The sequence below is a fragment of the Patagioenas fasciata genome, chromosome 6 (assembly GCF_037038585.1).
Source record: "Patagioenas fasciata isolate bPatFas1 chromosome 6, bPatFas1.hap1, whole genome shotgun sequence".
NCBI classification, from domain to species: domain Eukaryota; kingdom Metazoa; phylum Chordata; class Aves; order Columbiformes; family Columbidae; genus Patagioenas; species Patagioenas fasciata.
In genome coordinates, this window is record NC_092525.1 from 38336230 (window position 1) to 38363264 (window position 27035).

The window sequence follows — 27035 nt, forward strand, 5'->3', positions numbered from 1 at the left end:
GTTCCGTGGAACTATTTCCCTTACATTTCATCACTAACAGGTGGGGTTTCCATCTGAGGGGCCCTTGCAGGTACCTACCCACCACCAGGACTACGTTCAATCCTGACCGCTGTGCAACAAACCTTGGGCTTACCCATGGACTTCTCTCTCCAGCTGCAAACTCTCTTGCTCATCAGACCAAGAAACGATACACGGCATCTCACTGCAGAGAGCTTTGTCTTTAGATGGACAGGAAACTTTTTGGCAGCCCCGGAGTTATCAGAGTGACTATCTGAAAAGTTTTTGCCTGAGGACAGTTAATAAATCAAACCTTGTACTTACCAGGATGTAGTCTGACCACTTCTCTCGTGCAGCACGCAGGGCTGCCTGTCGGAGTTTCATCACGTGAGTGAATCGGGAGCTTGGCCAATGTTTTGGCCCAAATTCTTCTGGGTAAGACCTAGCAAAAAAAAAAAAACAAAAGAAAGTGACTGCAACCCATGTCTAGAAACCTATTGCGCTAGTTAGAAAAATAAAAAGTTCCCTTGCTACCTTCTTTCCAAAATAAAAACAGTGTTAGAGTCACCTCAGGTAACCCAGGATTGGTTTGAGAGAGAAAGATTCCAAGTTTCGTGCTGGCATGTGTACATAGGGCACTGGAAAACAAGCAGCGCTGCAGTGTTCTGGGCTGACCAAGTGACTGAAAGCAAAACAGCACCATCAAACAAACCCAGGAGTTTCTTCAGCAGCAACAGGCCCTGATGTAAGCAGAGGTTACACCACCAAAATGAGCTGAAGCTGATTTACCTCATCTGACCCTCCGGTAGGAAGTCATCTCCCCTCTGCTACAATTCAAGTTTAAACTATAAACACAGCTTCCTTGAGCCCAGTAGAATCAACAGAACGGAGGATGAGAAGATGAAGGCAATCTGGATTCCCTTGGGGTCTGGGCATCACTAGCAACTGTTAACACATCCTGCTAACAGCTCTTAAATCTACAGACACCCAACGCCCAGCCCCAGGGGCCCAAGCACGTGAGTGAAGTTACCCACGTGTCTCTTGTTCTCAGGATCAGGTCCAAAAGCAAACGCTTTGTTACAAAGATGGAAGGAAACGCAGGGACAGAGCCCTATGTGGAATAACAAGTCAGGATGTTGAAACAGTGCCAGCATAAGCCAGTGAAGGAGCTAAGAATTTAAAAAACTTCTGACAGAACTTTAAAAAGTCAAGCTTGATAGGATTAAGAAAATTCAATATCAACGAAAGGATTTAAAAAGTCAATATTACAAGCATTCCCTGTGGGTTTGTACAAGAGCCTCACCACTGCACTGAGGACCGTGAAAGTAAAAACAAGCCTAAAGAAAAGGGAAAACAATGTACTTTTCCCTGATGGAAGAACTAGAAAACAGAACAAAAAAAGGAACAGCTTATCTTAAAAAAAAAGAGCAATACAAACCAAACACACACAGTTCTTCCTCTTTGAAATTCTGCATATAAATAGGTGTTGCTTTTCATTCCTTATAAGAGGATGCTCTTTAAACCTACCATCGTATTTCAAAGCAATGATCCTGCAAGTCATGCAAAGGCATAATATGCTGAATTAAATCTAGTTCTCTGGCTCAGAACTTACTGAGTATTCGATGTCTCGAACAGAACTTTCATAGACACTATGGGAATGGGCTACGATTTCTCTGCTTCCTTGAAAATAAAGAATGACAGATTTTATTCCCTGTAGTTTTTGATGTGATTTGTTTACCAGGCACAGAGAGCAGCTGCAGACGCTAAGTAACTGAACGGAAAATATTTGCTAAAGTTCTGCATGAGTTGCTTCACCGAAGTCAGAGACCTTTTTATGGGCTCCATAAGGACACAATTTAAATGGGACAGACCCGCCTCCCCCCCAAAATCTACATTTTAAGTACACCTCCTTGTTTGAGAACAGAAAATCTAGAAAACTGGAGATACAGACCAAACAGTCAGCCCCTCACTGCAGTACTCACTGTGGCTCTTCCATCGGTCTCCACTCCACATCGTGGTAGAGGTTCTGCACGTTCTTCAGCCACTCTCTAAGGATTGCTGTGGTGTTGTCAACATTGTGGTCAGTGGCCACCCTGGAAAAATGAGAGCACAAAGAGCCCCATTAACACACGGTTTAGGTCCTTCGCTTTTTCCCAGCCAGTAATTGAGTCAAACAGAGGCACGAGCTATTTATTACAGGCACATCCAGCTCCTGGAAGAACTCGGGGCAGCTCCACAGAGGTGCAAGTCCTTGTTTAAGCACAGAGCAAAGCCCAGATTCCCCACAAAGCCAGAATGTGGGCATCCTTGCACATCTCTCCCCTCTGCTCATCTCCTCCTGCCTCACCGAGACCACAGCAGCTTTAGCATCAAGCAGGTACAGGACTGAATTCTGTTCTTAATGACCACACAGTGAACTCTCCTTGCTGACTGTCACCATCCCTGGGAGGGTTTAAAAGACGCATAGATGAGGCTCTCAGGGACGTGGGTTAGAGGTGGACTTGGCAGTGTGAGGTCAACGGTTGGACTTGATGATCTTAAACATCTTCTCCAACCAAAATGGTTCTATGATTCTAGCCACGTCCCTTTAAATGTCCAATTCACCCACTGGAAAAGACACGACAGGCCACCACAACATGAATGGCTGCAGGTAAGTTATTATAGCCGTGAAGATCCTACCTCTAGAGGCACCAGGATTTTGTTCTGCTTGCTGTATTGTCCCCATACTCTGTGTTTAAGCTGAAAAGGCTGAGGCTCAGAGACGGCTACTGTTTCCTCACATGGAGGTTCTAAGTTTGTAAAAACACACAGAGGAGCTTTGTGCAGATGCTGTGCTCTCTTAAAACGCTGCAATAGCGCTCAGTCTCAAACAACGGTGCGGAAGGAACCCGTCTGCTCCTTCCCCCACCCTCCCCAAAAGCAGCATCTGAAGAATGTTGGGTTTTTTTTCCTCCTTGAGGTTGAGCTGTGTAGCTGCACAAACTGGAACAGGATGCACAGATCCATGTTTCTGACGGGAATCACGCGGAAACGCTCCCAAAGAAGCCAGGAGCTCATCGGCACAGCCCGGCTCCTCATTCCCAGCCTGTGCTTCCCTGAGACCACGACTTTGCGGATCCGACACCTGGCCATGGTAGATCCCACCGAAAATTCCCTCCAGCCAAAGGGCTGCTCATTTTTCCCTAGGCAAACGGCAGCACAGCCCCATGGCAGGACACAACCTGTGCAGCCACAGCTCCACTGAGAATTTACAGTCCCTTTAAATTCCTCTGGAGTAGAAATACTTCCAAAACGTCTCGTGGAGAGACAGCAAAGAGGGTGTGGAACACATCCCCAAGGGGAGGGTGCTGGAAGGCTGTGCTAAGCCCCCGTCAGCTGCTCTTAATCGCCTCTCTTGTCCTCCAGCTCCAGAGACCCAAAGGCATCTCCCACAGCATTCTCCATCCTACTTGAAGTCAGAGATACCTGTAGCTGGGAGGGAAGAAAGGAGGGAGTGGAGACACTGAAGGGAGAAAGGGAGCACATCCCAAACCCTAGAGCTACTCCAAACTATTTCAGGAAAATACCTCCACCCCAAGTCATCGTGTGATCCTCCAGACAATAATCAGACCATGAACCCTTTCTAGCTCATGCAATGAGAGGACATCAATCCTGTGGGGTTTAGCCTGGTTTGATTTAAAAATAAAAGGAATCAAGAACGCAGAAGAATGCAATAATTTAAGGACAGGAAGCTTATTTGTTGAGTATTTATTCCTGTCTATCAAAGCAATAAATAAGGAAAGTTCAGCAAGTGAATGAGGGCTGGTTTCTTTGCTATTAGCTGTTCTCCTATGCCAGAGCAAGGCTGGGTTTAGTCATAACTTCGGGGTTTGCTTTTGACCAAGACCCTGGGTTGGACTGCACTGCAAATCTAGCTTTGCGAGGATGTTTAACTGAACTAAACCAGTCAGTGTTGACTTGGTAGAACAGACTAAGTCTAACTTGCTCCATGTATTTCACAGATCGCAGATTCCACCCCAGTCCCTGTTCTAACACACTTGCTTGGGCTTCCTGCTGCCCTTGCGCATTTCACTGCTCTTGTTCAGCTTTCCTCCCACACGCCAGCTGCACAGTCAACAGCTCCAAAATTCCTAAAATACCAGAGAACCGTGAAAACGGTTTTGTTGTTCATTGTCATTGCTGGAACTGCAGTGGCACCAGGAAGCTCCTGCCACACAGTAGGACCACACTGCAAGTACATGTCATGCAAACCAAGCAAAGATGATGGTGGCCTTCCTGAAGAACGTCAGAGTCCATCTTACACCACAGAATCACAGTTTGGGTTGGAAGGGACCTTCAAAGCTCCCCCAGTGCCAGCCCTGCCATGAGCAGGGACATCTTCACCAGCTCAGGTTGCTCAGAGCCCCGTCCAGCCTGGCCTGGGATGTCTCCAGGGATGGTTCATCCACCACGTCTCTGGCTGGTGTTTTACCACCTCTTTGCCAGGCCCAGGCTAGTCTTAAAGATCTTGCAAACCCTTAAAGTAAGCCTACAAATCCTAGAGTCTGGTGTACATGCCCGTTTCTCTCATCAAGCCCCATCCCAGACCTTCTATCCTTGTGTAAGATCAGTGGGGACAACCAGACCCCATACACCTGGGGTTCTCCATCCTGCTCCTGGTAGGGCAGCATGCTCTTCACACAATCCACCCCAGAAGACCCCAACACCTGACAACCCCCAGACAGACGTGAGACACAGGAATCTCTACATCTACCCACAAGGAAACTGCCAGAAGAAAAATGGCATTTTACTGCCCAGGCTGTAATGGTGGTGTTATTTAAAAGGTAAATTCACAGCCCAGTAGACCTTTAACAAGGACATTGATGAGACAAAACTCTGGCGCAAATAACTAACTCAAGTCTCCAGGACTATCCACCCAGCAGCATTTCTAAGCCCAAGAGTTCTCAAAGGCAGTAAAATTTGTCACACCCTGGACGAAACATGCCCTATGACCAGCAAATTGGCAAACCTTTGTTTTTCCAGCTTTGAGCCTCAAAAACAACACAATTTAAAAAAAAAAAAACAACAAATGACTCAAGCTATTCTGAAAAGTAATTATCACTATTAGTCTCTGAACAATTAACATTTAAGATCAAACAAAATTTGCGCTTACTCCTATTTTAATATCTGAACCAGTCCACCTATCCCCCCAGAAAAAAAATAGCAGCTATGGTATTTGCGGTATCATTGTATGGAAAAACAGACACTTCTTTTTTTCCTCCCTTTTTTTAAATAACAACCCCCGCACAAGAAAAAACAGGCAAATAAAAATATGAGCAGGACTTCCCACTGGCAGTGAGAGCTCCTCAAGCCACAAGAGGAACACCAGGACATTCCCCATCATACATACTTCTGTAATAGTTTGTAGGACGTCAAGAAGCTGAGTAGACAGTTAAACCTTCATTGTTCTAACTCAGATGGACCACTTGGATTCTAAATCCATTTTGGAGACTCTTAAGGTCATTTCTGCTGCAGCTGTCACCACCGTCACTGGTGGTCTGTTGTCCACGGTGCATATCTCCTTGTTTCTGGAAAACTGAGCGTCCTTTCCCTGGGTGAGGACAGTCAGGAAGGGTTGAGACACAGGGATGGAGCAGCCAACACTTGTGATGGGGCTGGTACAGTGAGACGAGGCCATGGGATGAGACCGTAGGTGTGATAAACCAAGGGTAAGAAAGCACCACATGGAGGACACTGTTGGCAGCGTCCCGTGCTGACTCCCCTTGGGAAATGCTCCTGATAGGTGAGGTAAATCACATTTTTGGAGTGGATTAGTTAGTCCCCAGCCTACATCCCTGTGAAGGGTTCTTCCATCCCAGGTGCAGGACCTGATGAACTTCAAGAGATTCCCTGCAGGCACCTCTCAAGCCAAAGCCAACACACTCTGCCTGCAACCAGTTATCGGGGGAGACGACTTCAACAGCGGGATTCCCTCAAAAGAGACCAGTTAGATCCACAACCTTTGCACTAAAAGGGAGGCAACTTCATGTTCAAGAGCTGATTAACAAAGGCTAAAACTTAAAGAAAAAAGGTCTCCTGCAAGATTTACAACCTACAGCCTGTGCGACACAACCAGTTAAGATTGGTGGAGTGACAAGGAAAAAACAACAACAAAGAAATATATATTAAATTCCTGCCACTCTTTTCTGAAGATAAAGCTTAATAAATTAAACTGGAACAGCTCTACAGATGGACACACCTATTCCAGTAACACGGCAATTTTTTCCATTCAGATTTAAACCTATTTCCAATAAATAGAAGTCAAATTTTAGAAAAGCTTGAGCGAGAATGTTCATATAGGGGCGTATGTCGGTATAACTATAACCACTTCAATATTTACTTTGGCTTTAAGCAGAAGTCTTACCATGGACACAAACCCTCATTGTCCATGTTCAGTAAAGTAGCCCCCTCCCAAAAAAACACAAGTACCGCTAATAGCGGAAAAGCAAGCACAACATTAAGCTCCTACTGTTTTAATTAAGTAACATGTGAGTAGTAGCACAGGAGGAAAACTGCTCCTTTTACAGACTGCTCATATATTTAGCCTGATAATGTCTGTTCAAACTGTTTGCAAGAGGGAGTTAATTTAGGCTTCGATGGTTCTCCTCCTGTTTTCCTCCACACCCTCGAGAATAAAAATCACCCTTTTTTACTGCTCCACATCCCAGCTTGCTCTCCCAAGCTATTTACGGTTTATTTACCTCAGGCACTAGGTCAGAGGAAAAAAATCACCTTCACCATCTGTATAGGAAAAGTACTACAAGACAAAGCCAACCCTGTGTGTCTCTGGTTCGTCAGAATCTGGGTCACCTCGTAACACAAATTGTGGGAAACTCTATGGCCAGGGGCTTGCAGTGATTTTGCTACTGAATTTAACATTTATCAATTCTTCCCTTTGGCAAACAGGCAGGGAGAAAGGGCTTTGAAGAGATGTAAGTACTTCACATTCAAGAAGTGCATCCTGCAAAGCAGAGCCAGAACTAGAGGCAGTTTCTATGATTCTATGGAAAACTAAAGCTCCTTAGAGGATCCTTTCCAATCCTGATGATGTTTCAAAGACTGTAAAGGCTTGTGGAGGGCGTTAGGTTCTGCCCCCATCCCAGTGTAACATAACACAGCAAAAAAAACGTACACAGAGAACGGATCAGCACTGTTTGAGTCATCTGCTCCCAAATCCTTGATTGCTACGAGAGCCAAATTCAGCTCCCCAGGTCCAAGCGGCCCCTTCCCATCGCCCTGCCAAGCAAGTACCGTGGACGATGATGGTGGGGGTGCTGCTGATGGCTGGGGTTGCGTTGAGAACGGCTCCCAGAAGGAGGACATCCTTGGCTTTCCAGGGCTCCTGCACGCTGCAGGACTGAGCTGGGCACATAACCAAGTCCCAGGAAAAGCCACAGAGATCCAGTTTAGCCATCCCTCTCGCTTTTTCTCCGCTTGCAGCCAGAGATCCAGTTTACCCACCAGGCTTGCTATGGGATGTAGTCCAAGATTGAGTTCCACTGAAACAAGAGCCATAAGTTGGCCACGTGCCCTAAATCTGCAGAGCCTCGTCCAAAGCGAAGCCCAAAGTCAATGGAAAGCCTGTCAGCAGATCACTCCTAACAACCGTAGCACAGAAACTGGTGACAAAAGCAGCAGTAGCTCCCCTTGGCCATCCTCCACAAAGCAGAGCGGCAATAAAGTATTCAGAGAGAGTCTATGTCTCAAAAGAAACTGCAATGGAGGAAGCATATCTCTGCATGCCAGAGATGCCCAAATACTCAGGTCGGACCTTGAACCCCTCCGTGCCCTCACATGTTTGAAGTAGCAAGACAGAATAGGAAGGAGATCACCTGCAGAGCCCCATCTTTCCTCTTTTATTAGAAATAATACAGACTCAGACTATGGCAGCTCAGGCCCTGCTCTCCTACTGTTGGTTAAAGTTTGGCAAGGCCAATTGACCTGCCACCTTCCAGCCTACTGAAAAAGGCTGAATTCTACAGTTATTTCTAAGAAGTTTCCTCACACAAGCATAAACCCTCATGGGCAATCTGGCTAGTCTGGGATCTCCAGAGAAGTCTAGGAGACAAAAAGGTTCTGTCACTGTCACCAAATGGCTTGGTCTTTGAGTCAGAGCTGTGTCCCCCACTCTTGCTATGAGGGCTACAGCCAAAGCTGGTCCCACCCGATGATTCCGGAGAGCTCAGCCCCCTAAAGCAGGACTCAGCATGTTTGTGAGAGACTAAAGAAGATAGCAAGGTACTTCTGGCTTTGTAAGGGTCACTAGAGCCCTCAGAATCATTTAGATGCTGCAGCAAAAGCCCACTTCAGCTTTCAGTCACTTTGGGCAGCTCCAAGAGCTGCCTGGTCTGAGCAGAGAACCGAGCTCAGTGTCACACAGACCGATGACTGTGCTTATTCTGGAGGTGAATTCGGCCCTGCCAACAATGACAAAAAGAAAAATAAAATCCAGCACTGGAGTCCTAGTATGAGTTGCATACACATTTGGATTTAGATTTCCCAAAACAAGCATTAAATTAAGTAACAGACGAGTCATTTCTCCCTGTCTTTGTGTTTGGATGCTGCCAGACTTAGAAAACTAACTCAAAACATAAAAACCACCAAACTGGCAGTTTCCACTGTGAATCAGTGATGAATTAGCTTGACTAGGAAACACTGCGGCTGGGAGAGCCTAGAAGAGAAGGTATGGATCCTAAAGGGAAAAAAAAAAATAAAATAAAAATTCAAAACACGACGGAGGCAAAACACTTTTAAAATCCAGCGAGAGGGAGTCTGCCAAGGCAGCGGAGAGCTACCAAAAAAGCAGCTGTACTATTACAATGGCTTAAGACAAAGCTTTTGTAGGTCTGGCTCCATCACCTTCCTGCCAAGAAACAGAACACACTACTCACCCCATGGCTTGATGCACAAGTGAAGAGCTGTTCAGCACCCAGCTGGGCAGTATACCCAGATTTCCCAAATTCTGGTGTTTTATTCCAGCTGTGAAAACGTCCTTCTTTACCACACAATAACAAGTGGCATTGCTACTATTCATGACTTACGTTCTCCAGCTCAGCACCTTTCCCAAAATTCTGCAAACCAAGCAGAGTTCATTATATTTTTTCAAGCACTCCCGCAGCAACAGGCAGGTATGGGGCTCTTGTTCACCCAGCACTGACCGAGGAGGCTCAACTAATTAACAATTTTCTTTTAATTAGAAACACTCTGTTGCTTTGTAGATATTTTTGTGTGTGCTTGTCCTACCTTGCATGCATTAATCTGGGACTTGACACCTCAAATCCTGCAGATACCAACAGATCAGGGGTAACAAAGCTGGTGAGGGGCTGGAGCACAAGTGTGATGGGAGCAGCTGAGGACCTGGGGGTTCAGCTGGAAAACAAGACCTTCTGATCTCTGAACTGCCTGAAAGGAAAAATTTCTTCACTAAAAGGGCTGTTGAGCATTGGAACGGCTGCCCAGGGCAGTGGTGGAGTCACCATCCCTGGAGGGTTTAGAACACACGTAGATGTGGTGCTTAGGGACGTGGTTCAGTGGTGGACTCAGCAGTGTTGGGTTAACAGTTGGATTCAATTATATTGAAGCTCGTTTCCAACCTATATGATTCTATAACGCACCACGAGATGTCACCGAGCTATCTCACAACAACGCAGTTCAGCACCTGTGAGCAGATTTAAACCTTCCTTGCCACCACTTATTTTATCACAATTATACTCACACAATTAATAAAGCCTGATCCTTCAGGCCCAAGTTCAAATATTGTTTAAGCATTTAATCAACTTGCTAAAAATCTGAATGTATGCATAAGACTTCTTGGCTTCATGGGGACTTGGCATTTGTTCTAGGGTTTCCATAATTAAGGACAGACTTTTGGAAGTACCTTATTTTTTAACCATTTTAACTTGGTCCCCCAGATGTCAGCTCCTGTGGAGAGATGGTCTGAGCCCCGAGCAGTGGCAGGAGTTGCGTGGGAGTGCGGAACCAGTAACAAGAGCAGCAACACTCCCGGCTGGGCAGTCGGACAAAAACAGGACCTCACAGCCCAGGAATGCAACAAATATGTCTCTTCTCTGACTTTTTCCCTATGCCCTTCAGCAGCTTGTGGATAATGCATTTTGCTGGCAGCAGCAGCTACTTTAAAGCCTTCAATGATCTTCCAAGGCCAAGGGAATGATTCACAGATGTACATTATTGCGTACATACGTTGGAACACACCAGGATCTTGGCTCTTTCCACACAACCTCAAACCAGACACGGGGAAGAAATTTTTTTTACACCAAGGGTGGTGAGAGCCTGGCCAGAGAGGTGGTGGATGAACCATCCCTGGAGACATCCCAGGCCAGGCTGGACGGGGCTCTGAGCAACCTGAGCTGGTGAAGATGTCCCTGCTCATGGCAGGGCTGGCACTGGGGGAGCTGGGGAGGTCCTTCAACCCAAACTGTTCTGTGATTTTATGACACAACAAGGCAAACAACATCTCCCCAGAAAATCCATCAGGCTGAGGTTGCTTATGGTTCTCTCATGCCCATAGTTAAAAAACCCCATGTAACAGCTTCTCTGGCATCTGTGCGAGGGGAATTGTCTTGCAGTGCAGCAGAGGTTCTGACTGCTCCAACCCCAAGTTCTCTCTTAATCTTACTTTAGTTCTCCCCACGGTCACCCTGTTGCAGACAAAGCTTTAGAAGCAATAAAAAAACCCCAAAACAACAACAAAAAAAAACCATCTGCATCTGGCCTTGTAAATATTTCCAAGCAGACTTGGCTTCCAGGGAACAATTCCCATAAGGAAAGCCCAGGAAATCTCATACGCACAGGATCAGGGCTGTGACGAGCCTCTGAAATCAATTTGCTCAAACAAAGAATTAACTACAACAGCGCTGTAATTTCTGAGGGGATAGTTTGTTCCCACCAATACTAATTGAGACACCAGCTAATGCAGCTGTTCAAGATTAATGAAAGTGAGTAAGCCACTGGGAAGGAACACTGGTGTTTAGAAATATTCTTGGCTCTGCTCATGCAAAATGGATAGGTTTTTCAAAGAGCAGAATCCGCTCAAATTTAGGTGCCCAGCACCACTGATTTTTCAATGGGCACATTGAAGATGGACCCACACCACATTACCAAGGGTCCCCCAAAATAGAAACATCTGCAAAGCTCTCCATCTCCGAACCAAGCTGGCAGAAGAACGAGCACAAGGCTCCCATTAGACACCCAGTATTGGAGTGAAAGGCAGACCCAGTTTATCGCACTCAGTGGCTTACATTTTTAATTTAGTGGTGTGTTTTGTTCTGTTTTTTAATGTTTTTTCTCCCCAAAAAAGTTAGAACCATGCCCTGTAAGTATTGGTAAGCACACAGCGCTTGCCTCCCAGCCCGAGATTTCATCCGCAGGTAGATCTTACATTTCTTATAGTTCTACATACATAATACTGAGATTTTCAGAATGGAAAAGCAGGTTTTGCGGTCAGGAAAGAAAACCTAATACCTCTCTACATCTTCCTTTACCTTCCCTTGACCCTCACCTCCTTTCCGAGCTTAAAGGTCCAAAGCTTGTCATTATTACTGCAGACCAACATCTGTTTTGTGACAGTTCTGGTATGGATGGACAGACTTATTTTCCTTCAAAGCAGGCAAAGAAATAATAGTGAAATAAGTATTCCATTATTATCTCAGGATTACCCCACCCTGCAGAGAACAGGTTTAGCTGAACACAGCCAGGTTATGAGGTTGAGACAGGTATGCTCCATTCTTCCAAAGTGTTACACAATGTCCCTTTCCAGACAAGATATTTTGACAAGCTCTTGACTTATTACTTCCTTTCCATTATGGATTTTCATTCTAATCATATCCTACAAGACTTAATCAAAGCATTTTTAATACACATACAAGTGCCTTTGATAGTAATCCAAATACTGTTCAATTAAATGGCTACAAATAAAAAAAACTGTTGTCACTTGTCCATTGCAGGCTGACAATGTAAGAAAATAGTAAACTTAAACAGAACATTTTAAATAACTTCACTAATTAGGAGGAGTTTGAGCAGTAATTAAAAAAAAAACCACACACCAAGCTAATTGTGGAGCAAAGGAAAATTCAAGTTTTTAACCAGCTGAGAATCTGTGATTTGGAAACGATCGGGATGTTTTGTGTGAAACTTGAGTGAGTTTTACACAATATTGGACCCTTCCATGTGAAAACTTCGCTGATATGCAACAATAAAGACATTCTTCTCAAAGGTGTTCCTTTGAGGACACAGAAAATATAAAATAAGAACGATTTGCATCTCAAACCAGAACAAGACGGAGGAAGAAGCCAATGAGGACTACTAACAGTGGGTTTTTTGAGACTAAAAATTTAGCATTTGGAGATGGGATCTGCTTCAAAGTAGTGAAGAAATGCAAGAGAAATCTAAGAACAGACCAGAAACAAGCCCAGTGGCACAGGATGCTTGGCTATCCGGGAAGATTTTTGCCTCTGGAAAGAGAAAAATAGATACGTTTAGAACAGCAGGAGATGCTCAAAGCTAAATAGTCACTGAAAATCAATGGTATTTAATGTTTTCACATCAGTAGGAGATTCTGGAACTTCTAATCTCTATGTACAGCCTGATGCAAGCATCACTGTAATACACAGATTTCTTTGACCTGCAGTGACCTTCAGATTACAGCTCCCCGGCTTCCTGATGTTCGAGGAAAGCTATTTACTCTGTCCAGTAGTTTACAATTTTCATTTATTTCCAAAAGCGTAAGCTTTCCCTTCAAGCAGCTGTGCAGGTGGACCGTAACTAATAAAGACAGGTCACTGTCACAGATCAGTAAGTCCCTGGGCCGCATTTCTTTTCAAATCAGATTTTCTCCTATGGAAAGCAGAGGTATAAACTCTGTGTAACCAGACTGCTGGGACACGAAACGGGACAAAGATGAGTTGTGCCGCACTCTCAGCATCCTGCAGAATTTCTACAAGTGATGTGCAGGCTTCCAAAGCGAAGCGGATCAGGAATTCCTTTGCTGTTGCTGCAGGCTGAACGGGGCTGTCAATCGGAGAATGGCACCAACCACTCCAGACTCCGTCTCCAACAAGTTGCAAATTGTCTACCTACTCAGGTGTACAAAGAAAACAGTGAAATATTTCATGCGGTGACTTCCGAAAACCATGGCACAAACGCTAGGAGATATCTTTCAGTTCAGCAGGTCTGGAAGGCTTTGAGGATTCGGGTACATGCTCACTGAGCAACATCTTGCAATATTCTACCTGTGCAGGCTTCTGGACAGCAGTTGTGTTACAGCGCTTGGTACTAAACCTGCACAGATTAATGGAGGACCTCAAGCTTTTCTGCAGCCCACCTCCTGAGAAGGTACCTTTCAATCAAGACCTGTACAGAGTCAGAAAAGGCCCTGTGGGTACACAAATCCATTCCACCAGCAGCAACAATACAGCTTTGCCCACAAAGGCTCAGAAAAGCGGAATTACAGGCAGGGGGAAAGTCTGGACTTAGCCACCATCCCAAATTTGATGGTCCAGTGGCAATACCAGCAACCGTGAGAAAGTATCCATCAGCTTCCAGAAGGCTGGATGATGAGCCCAGCGCAAGGCACCTATATTTCTGTTGCAGCATCCTAGGGAAGCATCTAATCACAAATAACACCAAGACAAAGTCAAGGACGCTCAGCATTTGGCTGAGGAGCTCTTGGCCCTCTGTATAACCTGCTCTCCACCAGAGGAGGGCCAGCCCCAGCTGCTCTCTGCAGGCACTGGGCACACTGGTGTTCATTTACTCCTTCCCTGCGGCTCACTCCCAGCACAGCTCCGGAGAGAAATCAGTTTGGCCGAGCCAACGCTACAAATAAATCCCCTGGCCAACTCTGCACTCAGAAATATGACTCTGCACTTCTCCTTCATGAAAGGACTCCCTGTCTGGGCACGGCGAGGGCTGCGTAGGAGCGTGGACCAGATGAATACATCATTAGAGACGTATGGAGAAACCCCAGCGCTGCCGTCGAAGCACAGAGGGCACTGCTGTCGGATGCGGAGCTCTCTCTTCGCTGCGCTTGCAGAGAGTTTGGCCAAGTGTAAAGGTTTAGGCCCAGAGACAGAGCTCCAGGCTTGCCTTGCATAGGCAAAAGCAGTTTCAACAATTTAAGTTTTTTTGCCATTGCTTATATATGTGATACTCTTTCCATTCTGATGAGCTGCAATGCTACCTCCAGGAGTAGGTAACACAGAATACAGAGACAAATCTCAATGCAGTCAGGAAGGGTCATTCCTTCCCAATTACTGGAGCAGATCAATCTCAGGTACGTGGGTGTGTTGTACCAGGTATCAGACTTACAGAAACAGACAAAGTTGGCAAGACTTTTTCCCAGGAATTCAACTTCGGGATGGCTCGAGAACATCAGTTTTCAAACTGTGATCAGCAGACACCTGTGAATTATTTCTGGTGTGTTTGTGAAAGGTAACTTAAAAAAGCTCAGCACACATAAGTCCAAGTTTGCTATACAGGCGTGTACATTCCCACATGAAAAATGTGTTGGGTTTACGCTCGGTCGACAGAATACCATTCCCCTTTCATTTCTGCTAGAAGGATCAGTACTAATCCCCCCATCAGAGTCAGTACCCCCATCTCAACCTTCACCCTGTGATTCTCAGCACAATAAACCACCTGTGCACCTAGAACCTCATATAACTTCTGACACTAACAGTAACTTGAGTTTATTCTTACAGTGCAAGATAACAGGATCAAGGCTGGCGAGGGCACAGAATCAACACTCCTGCTTTCCTAGGAGGGCTGTGAATTACTGGGCGCTTCCGGGCAAACGTAAAGACCATAAAGCCGCAAGGGCTTATAACATTTAGTACAGACAGAAAGGAGAAGCAACAGAAGTAAAATTTCTTGGCTGCTGCTTCTACAGGCTCCATACGGGCAAGCAAGCATCCTCTGGGATGGAAAGTATTACCAGAGAATCTGCTTTTAAAATAAGGCCAGGAGGTACAGCAAGTAAAAGTCAACTGGGGACCTGTAATAAATTCCTCACAAGGAGGAGAGCTGCCATGCTTTTTGCGTTCTGCTTCATAAAGAATCTAGGCACTGGCCCAGAAAGCTCATCTATGTAGCATCTCCACCATGGACCATCGCAGGTAAATCCATACAGAAGCTGGTCTTGCTCAGACCACAACACTCCTTAGACCCATCGTAAGGAGCAACCAACTCCAACGTTTCTGGAAGAACAGCCTTTAAGGAGGATCAGTCTTGAGTCTGCAGGTGAGGGAAAGTGTTCTCCTTGCTTCTACAGCCAAGAGACATGTCAAAGTCTTTGTCTAGAGCACCCCAAGCCAGCTGTGCACCAAGAGCACCAACAGGAACGGACTGGGAGAAGCCAAAAGTCATGGCCTAAGGGCTCGTAGCTCCAGATGAAAACTGGGAACAGCACAGCTCCACAGCCAGAAGAGCTTCAGATGCCATCTCACCAGCAAGTCACATCACAGCTGATGTGCGATTTGCATTATTCACCCCAATGTATAGAAGCATCCCACACCACCACGTGCTGAGGCACATTCTTGGCCACTCAGGTGCACAGCTGGTGGGAAATGTCACAGTCCTCCAGAAGTCACAGGGTTAACACCTCTCACCAAAGAGTTGCTGGTTTTTTACAACAGGTCTTGATCTGACCCACAGCATCAAAAACAAACAAAGAAACTTCAAAACACAATAGTAGAAATTATCTGTGTACCAGATGCTCCTGGGAGGTACAAAATCCACCCAACACCATCTCCAGGTTCTTCCAAAGGTATCTAAGGTGTTTCCAACAGCTGCTGCTGACATCTTCGTCGCACTGTTAGGCTAGATTTCACATTTTGGTTCTGACTTTTCCTCTCTGTTCATCTTTTGAATGGCTAGCAGACCCTCCTCTTCACCACCTGCACTATTCTTGATCTCCACCAGAGCCAAAGCAATTCATACAGCCAAAGGCTAAAGCAGTCTAGGCATCGTTAGAGCTTCAGAGAGCACCCTTGGAAAAGAACAGAGCCAGAAACAAGTCATTAACCTTCCTGTATTCTGGGATCAAGGAAATCAGCACTAAAAAAGCAAAACCAAAGTGTTAATGCTGGCGATACAACCAGCCCTTCCGTTCCAGAAAAAACAACCGCCCCAAGCAGTTTAATAGCCCAACCAATAATTTCTGCAAACCTACAGGATGAAGTTAACCATACACAGCACCTAATGACATCGGACTTCACATTTCTCTTGCTGTATTGCAAATTTACAGTAAACATGGTGGATTGTATTATCATAGAATCGGAGTATCATTTAGGTTGGAAAAGACTCTTTAAGATCATGGTTTAGTGCCAGAGTTAGGTTATGGTTGGACTCCATAATCTTAAAGGTCTCTTCCAACCAAAATGATTCTATGACCATCATCCTCTCACTGGCACAGGTTTCACTTGGCATAGAGCAGTTTATGCCAGATTTTGCTTTTACCAACATTAAGCTAAACCTTACAGTCATCAGTAAGATACTTGAGAGTTGCACTTTGCTGGAGCCAGCATGGGACCTGAAACTGCATAATTCTGGCCTAACCTTTCTCAAGTAGCCAGTTATACTGGAAAATGGAAGTTGTCCGAATTGCACGAATAGTACAGTGCTTCAAAATAAATGAATTATGTCATATTTGCTGGCAAACGGCTGAAAATGTTTTATACGTAATTAAGTAAGAAATCAGAAAAACAACCACTGCAGCCAAGCAGGAGAAAAAAATAAATTCAACCTTTACATATGCAGTAGAGAGTTTTCCTGGATGTAATTTTGTCCATCATGAAGAAATAGCTGGAAAATTAACACTTTGCAAGCATGAAATAGTCAACTTATCAATTCAAATTTTCTTAATTTCTACCAGAGACAGATTTTACAGTGTTCTCACTTTGAACGTTCAAGTGTGCTCATCTTCAGAGTGCCAAGGCCCCCCAAAAACCACGGCAAGGGTCTCAACCTGCCCAAGCACTGCATTGAGGCGACATTACAGCTTTATTTTGCAGAGAGGGAAACTAAAGCAAAGAGATTAATGGATTTTCTCACATCACAAAAAAGGAGTAGGTGTCACAGCTAGGAATGATAAAAGCCTCCACTCCTTCCAAAATATACACTGAAATAAATTACAGATACTCAGTTTTTGTAGAGCAGTTTACTTAACACATTGACAGAGTTTTTGTCAGGCTAGTGGTAAATTTGTGGCCATGACAATCTCAAGAACAACTTTTCCTTCACGTTGCTGTTAAGAAACTCTGAAAAGCTCAAAGGCAAAGCCTCTTTTCCTGTTCAAGTATTTTGCCTGCATCACTGGAAAAAAACAAACCAAACCAAACACTCAGAGTTTTTGGAGATGTGGTTCTAGATTAATTTTTTAAATCACTGAAGCACTCGTATTGGATAAAAATAAATAAACCAACCCCAAAACATCCCCAGCATTAGAAATACTTTGCACACACTTTTGAGAAACAAGAAGATGAACTCTACCCAGGAGCTGAGGCCCAGCCTCCAGCTTCCACAGTGCTAAATATGACTTAATACTGCTGTAGTGTCCCAAAATTCAAAGTTAGGCCCCCGTCTGCTGAGTTCCTTGCTCAACAGGTCTTGATCTCCACCAGAGCCAAAGCATTAACTGCTTCCTTTGTTGACGTGGTGATCCCTCCCCAGCTCCAGTCCCCACAGCTGCAAATCACAGAGGGATGCGATTCCGCGTTCGTTTATTAACTGCCTTTCATCTTTTTGTATTTTGAAGGGCGTGCTTCTAAACAAGCTGTCAAACTAGGCGGTTAAACCTCTGTTTTTCCTGCCTAACTCAGCACTCAGGTGGAAAAAAAATATAAGGTTTTTCTGCCTTCTCATACAGACAACAGCACAGAATAACATGGGCATCGGAATTAACACTACACAATCAATAACGTCGTCACTGAATGGAGCTACATGTAAGCAAAGCATTTCTGGCTTTAAATCCCAAATACTTGAGGCTAGCTCAAATTTCCGACCCTCAATCCCTTTCATTTGCGATCTCATGTTTCGCTAAGGCGCACAGGAACCCACGCGGCTCCTCCAGAGCAGACACGGGCACACATGTGCGGGACACATGGCTACTGCTTGGGGAACACACGTGACACTGCAGCTGCCAGAGTCAGAACACATTTTCTCCTGGAAAAGGCTGACTCTGGACTCAAACTGATGGAAAACTGGTGCTGCATCAATGGTTGTTTGAACTCTGAAGAGAAGAGAACGAAAAACAGTGAGTTCAACATTTCTCTTGTAAGTCAATAGCTCTGCAGCCTTCTGTAAGTAGGGCTGTGCATTTCTCATCCCCAACTGAGGGGAAAAGAAAAAAGTGACATTTAAAGTATGGGATTGTCCCCCTTACAGGACACAACATCGCAATTCTCACTTCTGCTGGTCTGCCCTCTTTGTGGGTTTTGGGAAGCATCACTGGAGAGGTGCAAATTCCGGGGAGAGTCAAGTACTGAGGGCTGCATCAGCAAGTGTGGTAACTGCACATGGAGAAGAACGCAAATGCACAATTCATTTTAAATATTTAAGGTTTAATCCTGGCTGTGAATGCCTAGTTTGATAGTTAATTCTTTCCCTTTCATTGCTTGGATGTAAATAAAGAGAAGAGATGGGCACTTAACCTCAGTAACCACTGTCCTGGGTAATTGGAAGCCCCATAAAAATAGATATCTTCTTTATTTTGCAGAGCCTGGTTCCCAACTATGCCACCTCCAACAGGAAAGATTCACAGCTGAAATACATCCACTGCCAGTGGATGAAGTGCACAAGATAAAGTGCTTTACAACCTCAGCAGAGCAGAGACCCACACCCATCTGCAGGCATCAGATGTGTCTGTCCCCGCAGGGCCAGCAGCGTTCCCATGCGTAGATGTTTGAGCTCCCCAGGGCTTTCAGGCAATTTCAAAGGCTGTAAAACTGGGTTTTTGGCATAACTGATAAATCCACCACGGATTATTTAATCTGACCTACTATAGACCACAGGCAAAGCAACACTTCATGTTCCTATGAACGAGCAAAAGATTTTAGCATCACCTTGCCACTTAAAACCAACCAAACAAAAGAACAACCCTTTTTTTTTTCTCCTTGTTTTCATCTGAAACTCTCTTAGGCTCATTTTCTGAAGACCTTCAAATAATTCATCATGAGTTTCATCTGAAATCCATCTGACAGCAGCAACTGATGTGCATGATCAGCTACAACCAGACAATGTGTCACCAAAGTAACTGGCCACTAGAGGGATTTCTTAAATAAATGAAATACAGGTCATCAGTTGATTTCCTCACGGAGAAAGGGAGAGACTAATTCTGTCTCATTTGAGAAAACCGTTCTGTTCTCTTAAACATGCACCGGGAGGCCCAACTGAGCAGACACTGGTGGGAGGCTGCAGCTCCTGTTTCTCAGGCTCCAAACGACCCGAGACGGCAGCAGGCACCTCACAGACATTGCAGCGTAAACTTAATACTTCTGCCCTGGAACAGTTGGCTAGGACTTCTGTTTTAAAGTATTTCATTAACTTATTCAGATCACATCACCTGATATAAGATCTAACATGCTGAAATCTCAGTTTCTTTGGCTCCTTAGTTGGTTTCTTTTAAGTATATTCTTAACTTCCATGCCAGAGTTAGCACAGCTTTTTAGCTCCATCTGTGTTGTCCGTTCAAGAAACCTGGAAGAAATACGACTTTTTTGGTTGAGTAGATCTGGAAGAAATACAACCTCCTGAGCAGAAAAGGCTGGAGTTTTGGTCCAGCTGTGTGCCTGTACTGTGATAACCAGATGTTTTTCTTTATCTGTGGGCTGTCCCAAAAACCTATATGTACTAACCACCTTGGCCACATATTCTGCAGCAGCAACAGGAGCTGGTCGGATTTGTCAGGTGGGTGATTAATGCTGTTAGATGTAACATGCAACTGCTTTCCCTTAAGAGACCTCACACTCTTAGAGAGGTAAATATAATTGAGACTTGAACCCTGTTTCTCCTCAGCACACTTCCTATGTGGTACGCTGAATTTACGCTCGTTATCATTTGTGATTTAGACCTGCCCCAGTCTAGCTCTGGAAACATATTCTTCCCCCCTTAAATTTGCAGCACATATATAAAAACATATGCAATGTTTGTAATCAAGGCCTCTGGAAACATCACCAATAGCTGTTTGGTTCTTGTTCTGTGAAACAGAGCTTCCTTCAAGGCTCAGGTATGAGGCAAAAAGTCCTGGCAATAGCCTCAGTTTGCATGAAGTCAGAGCTGAGCTCTGCCAGCAGACAGCTGTGAGCTCACCAGTCTGAAATAACAACTCATTGACAAGGGGTTTTGGGGAAGCAACAACTGACTTGTTTGTGTGAGAAATAAAGCGGCGGGGGGGAAGTGAGCGTGTGCTAGGAGTGATTAAAAAAAGTGCCACAAACCATGACTTAACAATAATAATTTGCATTTAAACCCTGCTTTAAGTAAAACTAAACCCTTTTTAAAAATCATAAATTAAGAGAAGGTATTTAGCAGCAGTGACATTTTCATATTCCAGTCACACACACTGAACTTATTTCAAATTAATGTTTTGAAAAATGAGTATAACCAAAGTTTCTGACATCCAGAGCCAGAGGAAAAAAATATTTGAAGAGGCAACAGGCCCAAAAGCAATTACTATTCTCTGTTAACCTATTTAGAAGGGTCTGGGTAGGCTCCTCCAGAACCCTGGAGGAGACATCATCTCAGGGCCAACTGAATGGAAACTCCATCCAGAACCTCCTACTGAAGAAGGATGTATCGTTTGGAGCAAACACCGGCAGCATCCAGAAACTGATTTACGCGAGCGAGTCAAATAAATCTAATGGCATAGGACTGGGAAAAATGAGCATAGTGCTGGTCTACTGCTCTGTTGTTCCCTTGCTTGGTTACAAGAACTGGTTGCGCTGGCGCCTCTTCCCAACCAGGACTGACCCGTTTCATCCCAGGCCCAAGGAAATTTCAAGCCTTTTACTTTGTAAGGAAAAGGTCAGGCCTAAGCCTGTTCCAACTCCTGGCCTAATCTGCTCAATATCTCAGTAGGTAGCAGCTTGACACTCCCAAATCCTAACCTTGACAAAGGCTGTTCCATGCAGCAAAAGAGAACAGAAGAAATTCACCTCTACCAACACCCCATTTTCATCTGAAGGCACCAAAGAAGACAGCGCCAAGCCAAACTATAGAAGCTATGGAGTTCCAGGCATTAACTCTAGTAAAATTATTACCAGAAACTCCACAAATCCACTGTCAGAGAATAAAATGCAACGCACCCAAGTCAACACAACCCTCTTCCCAGCTCTGCTGGCCACACAGAATCCAGCAGCAAATTCAGATTTCCAAATCTCACCACAATGCCCCCAAAACACCCAGTTCAACCCCGGAGGATCACTTTATAATAAAAGATCATAATGCACATGCTCCACCAACATAAGCCCCTTTTCTACATCTGCAGGAACTGCACAGGTCAGAAGTAACTGGGGTTCTCAATGTCTTCCACTCCCAAGATGTAACTTCACGTCAAATCCTCACCGAGAGATCATTTCCACAATAAAAGAGATTACCAGACATTGGCCCGTATTGACACGACTCCTTCTCCTGACTCCTAAGCCTGTACAACCCATCAGTAAAAGTGGTTCTTGAATACTTAGATTTAAAAACCTGGAAGCGAAACTTCAAGCTATTCCAGACGTGATATACAGGGGTCCCTTTCATACATGGGAAGAGAATACACCACTACCCACAGACACCAACCCTCTCCCCATCTCTTAGCACTGGGTTTTGCAGGACCTGCAAGTGTCTCAAACACTAGCCTCAATTTTAACCAGCAGACCTGCTGGGAAAAGAACACACTGTATTGACAAATGCAGAACTAAAATAAGTAGAAAGGTTATTGCTTGTAGACTCCAGCATCCAGACTGGACTCTCAAACTAGGATTTGTTTGGAATTTGTCGTAAACGTATTCAAGACACTGAAACACTCTGCAAACTGTAAAAGAAGGGCACAAGGCTTCGGTCCCTCCCTGACAAACCTCTTAACTCAGCAGGAGCAGGGGAATCCAGCAGTGACTCCAGGGCCTGAACTGTTGTATTTCCTCACCATAATCAGAAATAAGGGAAAAGCTGTACCATATAAAAGACCACATGGTGTTGCCCTCCTGCTGACCACAGACTCCTTGCCAAGCCCACAAGCCTTATTGAATTCAACAGCCTTGAAACTCCATGTTCCCCAACCACGCACGTAATGCCCTGACCTGCTCATAATCCTGCTGGCACACAGTAGCGCAACCCCTAAAGTCAATCAGAGCACAAGGCAGCATCCCCAAATGGCAACAGCCTCCCACCTAACCCTGTGGGCCCTGCACGATTCAGCAATAAACATATTTTGTGAAGAGCTGGCTTTCCAAACCCAAGTACCAGTTCCAGTGCCAGTCGTGGCAGCGCTTCTCACAGTGACAGAGCATCAATTCCTCACCCCCAGCCCGGTCAATGGCTATTTCTAGAGAAAATTTGAACTCCACCACTGTTTTTTGTACCTTTTCAAGCTCTCTTCTCAATCCTAACACCAACCCTAATTTCAGTTATTCCTGCAGGACAAATTCCCACAAAAAAAGCAAACAGGATACATTGATCCAAAGCAACATTTTTCCCAAACATTAACCTTGCCATAACTGATATCAGGGACTAATCCCTAAAAGACTGGACCCTTAGTGAGGCAAATAGACTTGAATGTTTTTTTCTTAAATCTTAAACCCACCCCGTCTCTAGGGTCTAACCTTAACCATAGCCAGGGGACGAGTCTCTACAGAAAACTGAACATAAGGCACAGGCCCCTGTGGACACCAATACATTTGTTAATTCTCGCAGCCAGGACACAACGTAACAATGCCAACACTTTACATGGTTTATTTTCCTCTCCTCAGATCACATTAATAACTCTAATCATGCCCAGGGAACCAAAACTACATCAAGAACCAATGTATTTGCCTTGTGCCATGAGCAACAGCCTCTCTCATCTATCCAGAAGCCACCTAAAACTGCCCCCCATCAAGCTTTTTTCTCCCAAATACATACTGCAACCTTGACTCTGCCCGCTTCTGATCACTGTGGTTGATCTAGTGTAACAAGCACGGTGCTTCTCCTCCTCTTTCCCCAGAGCGTAACCTTATCGAGGGGGCAAACCCAACACTAAACCAGAACATATAACACGAACTCTTTCCTAACCCTACCAAATCTGACAATGAAGCGTGAGGAGCCTTGTTGTGCTGCCAGAGCGTCACGTTTCCAGCCTCTCCCTTCTCACGTCTTCATCCATTCGAGGCCAACACCAACATAATACTAACATATCAATAATATAGCAATACTAAAAGTCTTGGTGAACCCAGTAATAAGCCAGGCACTTCAACCCCCCTTTTCGCAACCCTTACCAGTAATTCTAGCCAATTCTCATCAAGAATTAAGGAGAAGTAAAAACACAGGCCACCAGTTCCTGAAGACACCAGCACTCTTCTTAAACTCTCAGTTTGCAGAAGTGAAAAACTGTATGGCTTCTCCTCTTCTTAAAAATAAAACCACAAGCCTTTGCCCTGGTCATACAGTTCCCACTCTGACTTTTCATCTTTCAATATGTCTTTTTTGAGAGGATTCTTTCTATTCTACTGTAGTGACTTACACATATAACTGCTGTGCTCTTCAGTTAGCTCTAATATTTTTTTGGTCACTGCCTTTATAGGTTATAGTGTCAATTACAAATTCTGGTTACAGTACAAGAACAGACACTGTTCATTCAAGAAGAAATTTCAAGAACAAAAATACAGCCCTCAATAAACAGCATTAATACACCCCCCAGCATTGAAACTCCACTGAGCAGCAAATCCACAGCTAAATCCCAGGATACTGGGATTTCACACCTAAAAACAGGTTTCACACGGCAAAACCAGCCACCCTGAGACATTCCCAAATTAGTACACCAGCCCGCTCTCCATCCCTCCTCTCCATGGGTTGTGTTATTGTTGCAGCATTTATTTATCCTCTCACACTGAGCTGGGAGACATAACTACCCAAAAAAAGGCCTTTCCCTGCAGGCAGGCAGCAAGATAAAGCAGCCAAGGACCAAACCCCGGCACAGCTAAAGAGCTGCCCGGGGCTGCGGCAGTGCAGCCAAGGTCAAGGCCCTCCACATGTTCTCCTCTCTGCAGCAAACATTAAACCACGGTGGCTCCTCTCCATTAATCTTTTCGTCTCACTTAAACACGTTGGTTTATTGTTTTTAATACAAAGATGAAATAACACCCCTGCATCCTTACATAAACTGACGAGTGCTGATGATTAAATGAGATAAAAGTCTTGCTCCAAAACTTTATAGACCATCTTCCTCTTTGCCTGCTAGACATGAAATATAGAAGCAGATAAAGTGTCCTGTCGGTTTTCTTGGTTGTCTAAAGCTCACGCTTCCTAATTAACATCTTTTTAAGGTTTGTCACAAGATGGCTTTTGACTGTAACGCACAGGGGCTACATCAGTCTGATGGGGGAACTTGCTTAAGTTCACTTCACTGAAGCCTGGTGGGGAATAATTAAATTAAAAAATTACAGAAAATAAAAAAGGAATTGCATTTAGCAGTTTAACATTCAATTTCCATGCCACAATTAGCAGTTCAAAGCACAAATGCTGGAAAACAGCCTTTTCCTCCAGTTTTCCAAAGTACCTTGTAAAGACACGAATGATCAAAAATACCGAATAACTCAAAATTACAGCCTCAAATTCTTCTTCTACCCCCGAAAGTACAATGCAGCATCCATTTTAAGAGCAGCTGTTGAGCCAGTAGCAAAACCAAGATTCTGATCTGCTAACTGAAGAGATAACCACCTGCTATCAGCTTCAGGATAATATAAACTAACACTTCAGGCTTAATGCAACCTATTGTTTGCCATTGGGCAAAATTCAAAGCAGACTGCAGCCATGCAGAACCTTTCCTCATCAAAGAGTAAAAATAAGCAAACAATCCTTTTAGAACCAAGGGAAGTCTGTACCCTGTCTGGGGAAAAACAAACCAACCAACCCACCTATAAATAAAAATTTACAGGAAAAAAATATAAGGGTGGAAAAGATATATATACACATACACATATATATATGTATATATATTTTTAAAATCAATCCCTATTGGAGCTGAAGCCTTCAACAACAAATGTGAAAGAGCTTATGTGAGCCCTACCATGGCACTCTAGTTTACATGGGCTCCCACTATCTTCTGCTTCAGCATTTATTTAGATTCTCATTAACTCCAGCCTTGCACTAAATGCATTTTCAGGTCTGGATCAAGATCTCCTTATCTTTAGAAGAGGCGTGTTATTCCTATCAATGCATACGGACAGAATTAAAGAGAAATGGTTAGAAACCTGCTGATTTCCGTGTATCACAGCCTCATGGGCATCAGGGAAAACACTGAAGCTGCCATTCTCACCAGTACCAGTCTTTCAAAAGTCTCTGGAAAAGGAGTAAGAACTATGGCAAAAATGGATCCCCATCCCAAAACAACATTATATTTGTCATAGTGTTTTAACTAATGGTATAGTTATATATTATTAAGAGGGGAAGGCATATTGACTATGTAAATAATTGGTCAGAATGAAAGTAGAAGATATACCAGCCTTCACTCCTGAATTAGGTCTCATTTCCCAGCATGTCCTACTTATCTCAAATAAGCAATCACATCTCACAAAGCAACATAGCAAATATTGCATGAACATCATTGTAGCCCTCTGCAGTGAAACTAAACTCCTTATTCAGCCTCTAGTACAAAAATGAAGCCATTCATTTAGCAGTGCCACATCTGTCAAGAAGAGGATCAACACATTACAAAATATTATCTCAGAAAACTTTGGTGACTAAACTCCATTTAAAAGCACATACCAGTTCCACAGCCAGCTGGCAAATGTTTAAAATCAGCATGTATTTTTTAGGTCCCCTTTCTTTCCAGGAAGAAAAATTGAGCCATTCTATGGTAACAAAAGTACTGAGGTCCAAAGACATCACATATAGATATCACCAAAACCAATCATTTCTATGTTTAAAAACTGGATTCAGGCACTCTGTGCAGCAAATTGTGCTGTCCCATTAAAAAAAAGGTCCTTTTTTCTTTACGGATGAGTTATGAGCAGTGCCACGTGCCTGTCTGAGCTGGCAGAAGATGGCCAAAAATCCACCTTGTAGAGAACACTAACACACTTTTTTATTCCCGTCTATCTTCAGCCTGAAATTTTGATGCATGTGGGCCCCATTAAGCTATAATCCACCTTTGGCAATGAACATCATCAACGTACACTATGCTTCACTAAAATAAAGGAAATTAAATGCACAGAAATATATTGAAATAATATTAAGCCTGAGACATCCTCCCCCAGGAAGGAAATTCCACTGTTGCCCATATGGGTCGGTCAGGGAGTCCCCCAGGACCAAAGAACAACAGCGAGCGCTGGCAACGGGCAGCTCCAAAGTTCTGCACACCATGTGTGTCACACGTTATTTTTAGAGCATCCTGACCCAGTACGTGAAGACTTTCAGTCCTGGGGGACCCACATAAATAATTGCAGGCATCGTGATGCTTTATATAAATATAAAAAATACCCTTCAATCTATGGTTCAGTATACAACCTGCCCTGCTAGCCCCTCTCCAGTTCCTCAAGCAAAAACTCCTTGTTTTCCTCTCCTAAGACAGGCCCTGGCCATATGTCCCAGGAACCAACTACGCTCCAGCTGTGCTCACACATCTGGGCTATCTTCTCCGGGAGTCTCACTAGCAGCAATCAGGCAGCTTTCTGAAAAGATGACATGCTAAATTTAGCGGAAAGAAGATGCAAAATGGAAAGGATTAAAAATAAAAATGCAATTGGCATAGCGGTCTTCATGTAAATGTGTCTTAAACTCAAAGGTCTGCCAGCCTGCTAGAGTCA

The 27035-nt window shown here is 44.3% G+C and overlaps 1 protein-coding gene across 2 annotated transcripts in view; it reads right to left on the reverse strand.

The window, feature by feature from the left end:
* COLGALT2 (collagen beta(1-O)galactosyltransferase 2) overlaps positions 1–27035 on the reverse strand; it is a 54564-nt gene that overhangs the window by 15909 nt on the left and 11620 nt on the right. For both annotated transcript variants that reach the window (XM_065842461.2, XM_065842457.2), the window contains 2 exons: positions 1980–2090; positions 322–439 (listed from right to left, as the gene is read on the reverse strand). In XM_065842461.2, coding sequence (XP_065698533.1) covers positions 322–439; positions 1980–1993 — 132 coding nt within the window. In that variant the 5' untranslated portion in view covers positions 1994–2090. The remainder of the gene's footprint in view (positions 1–321; positions 440–1979; positions 2091–27035) is intronic.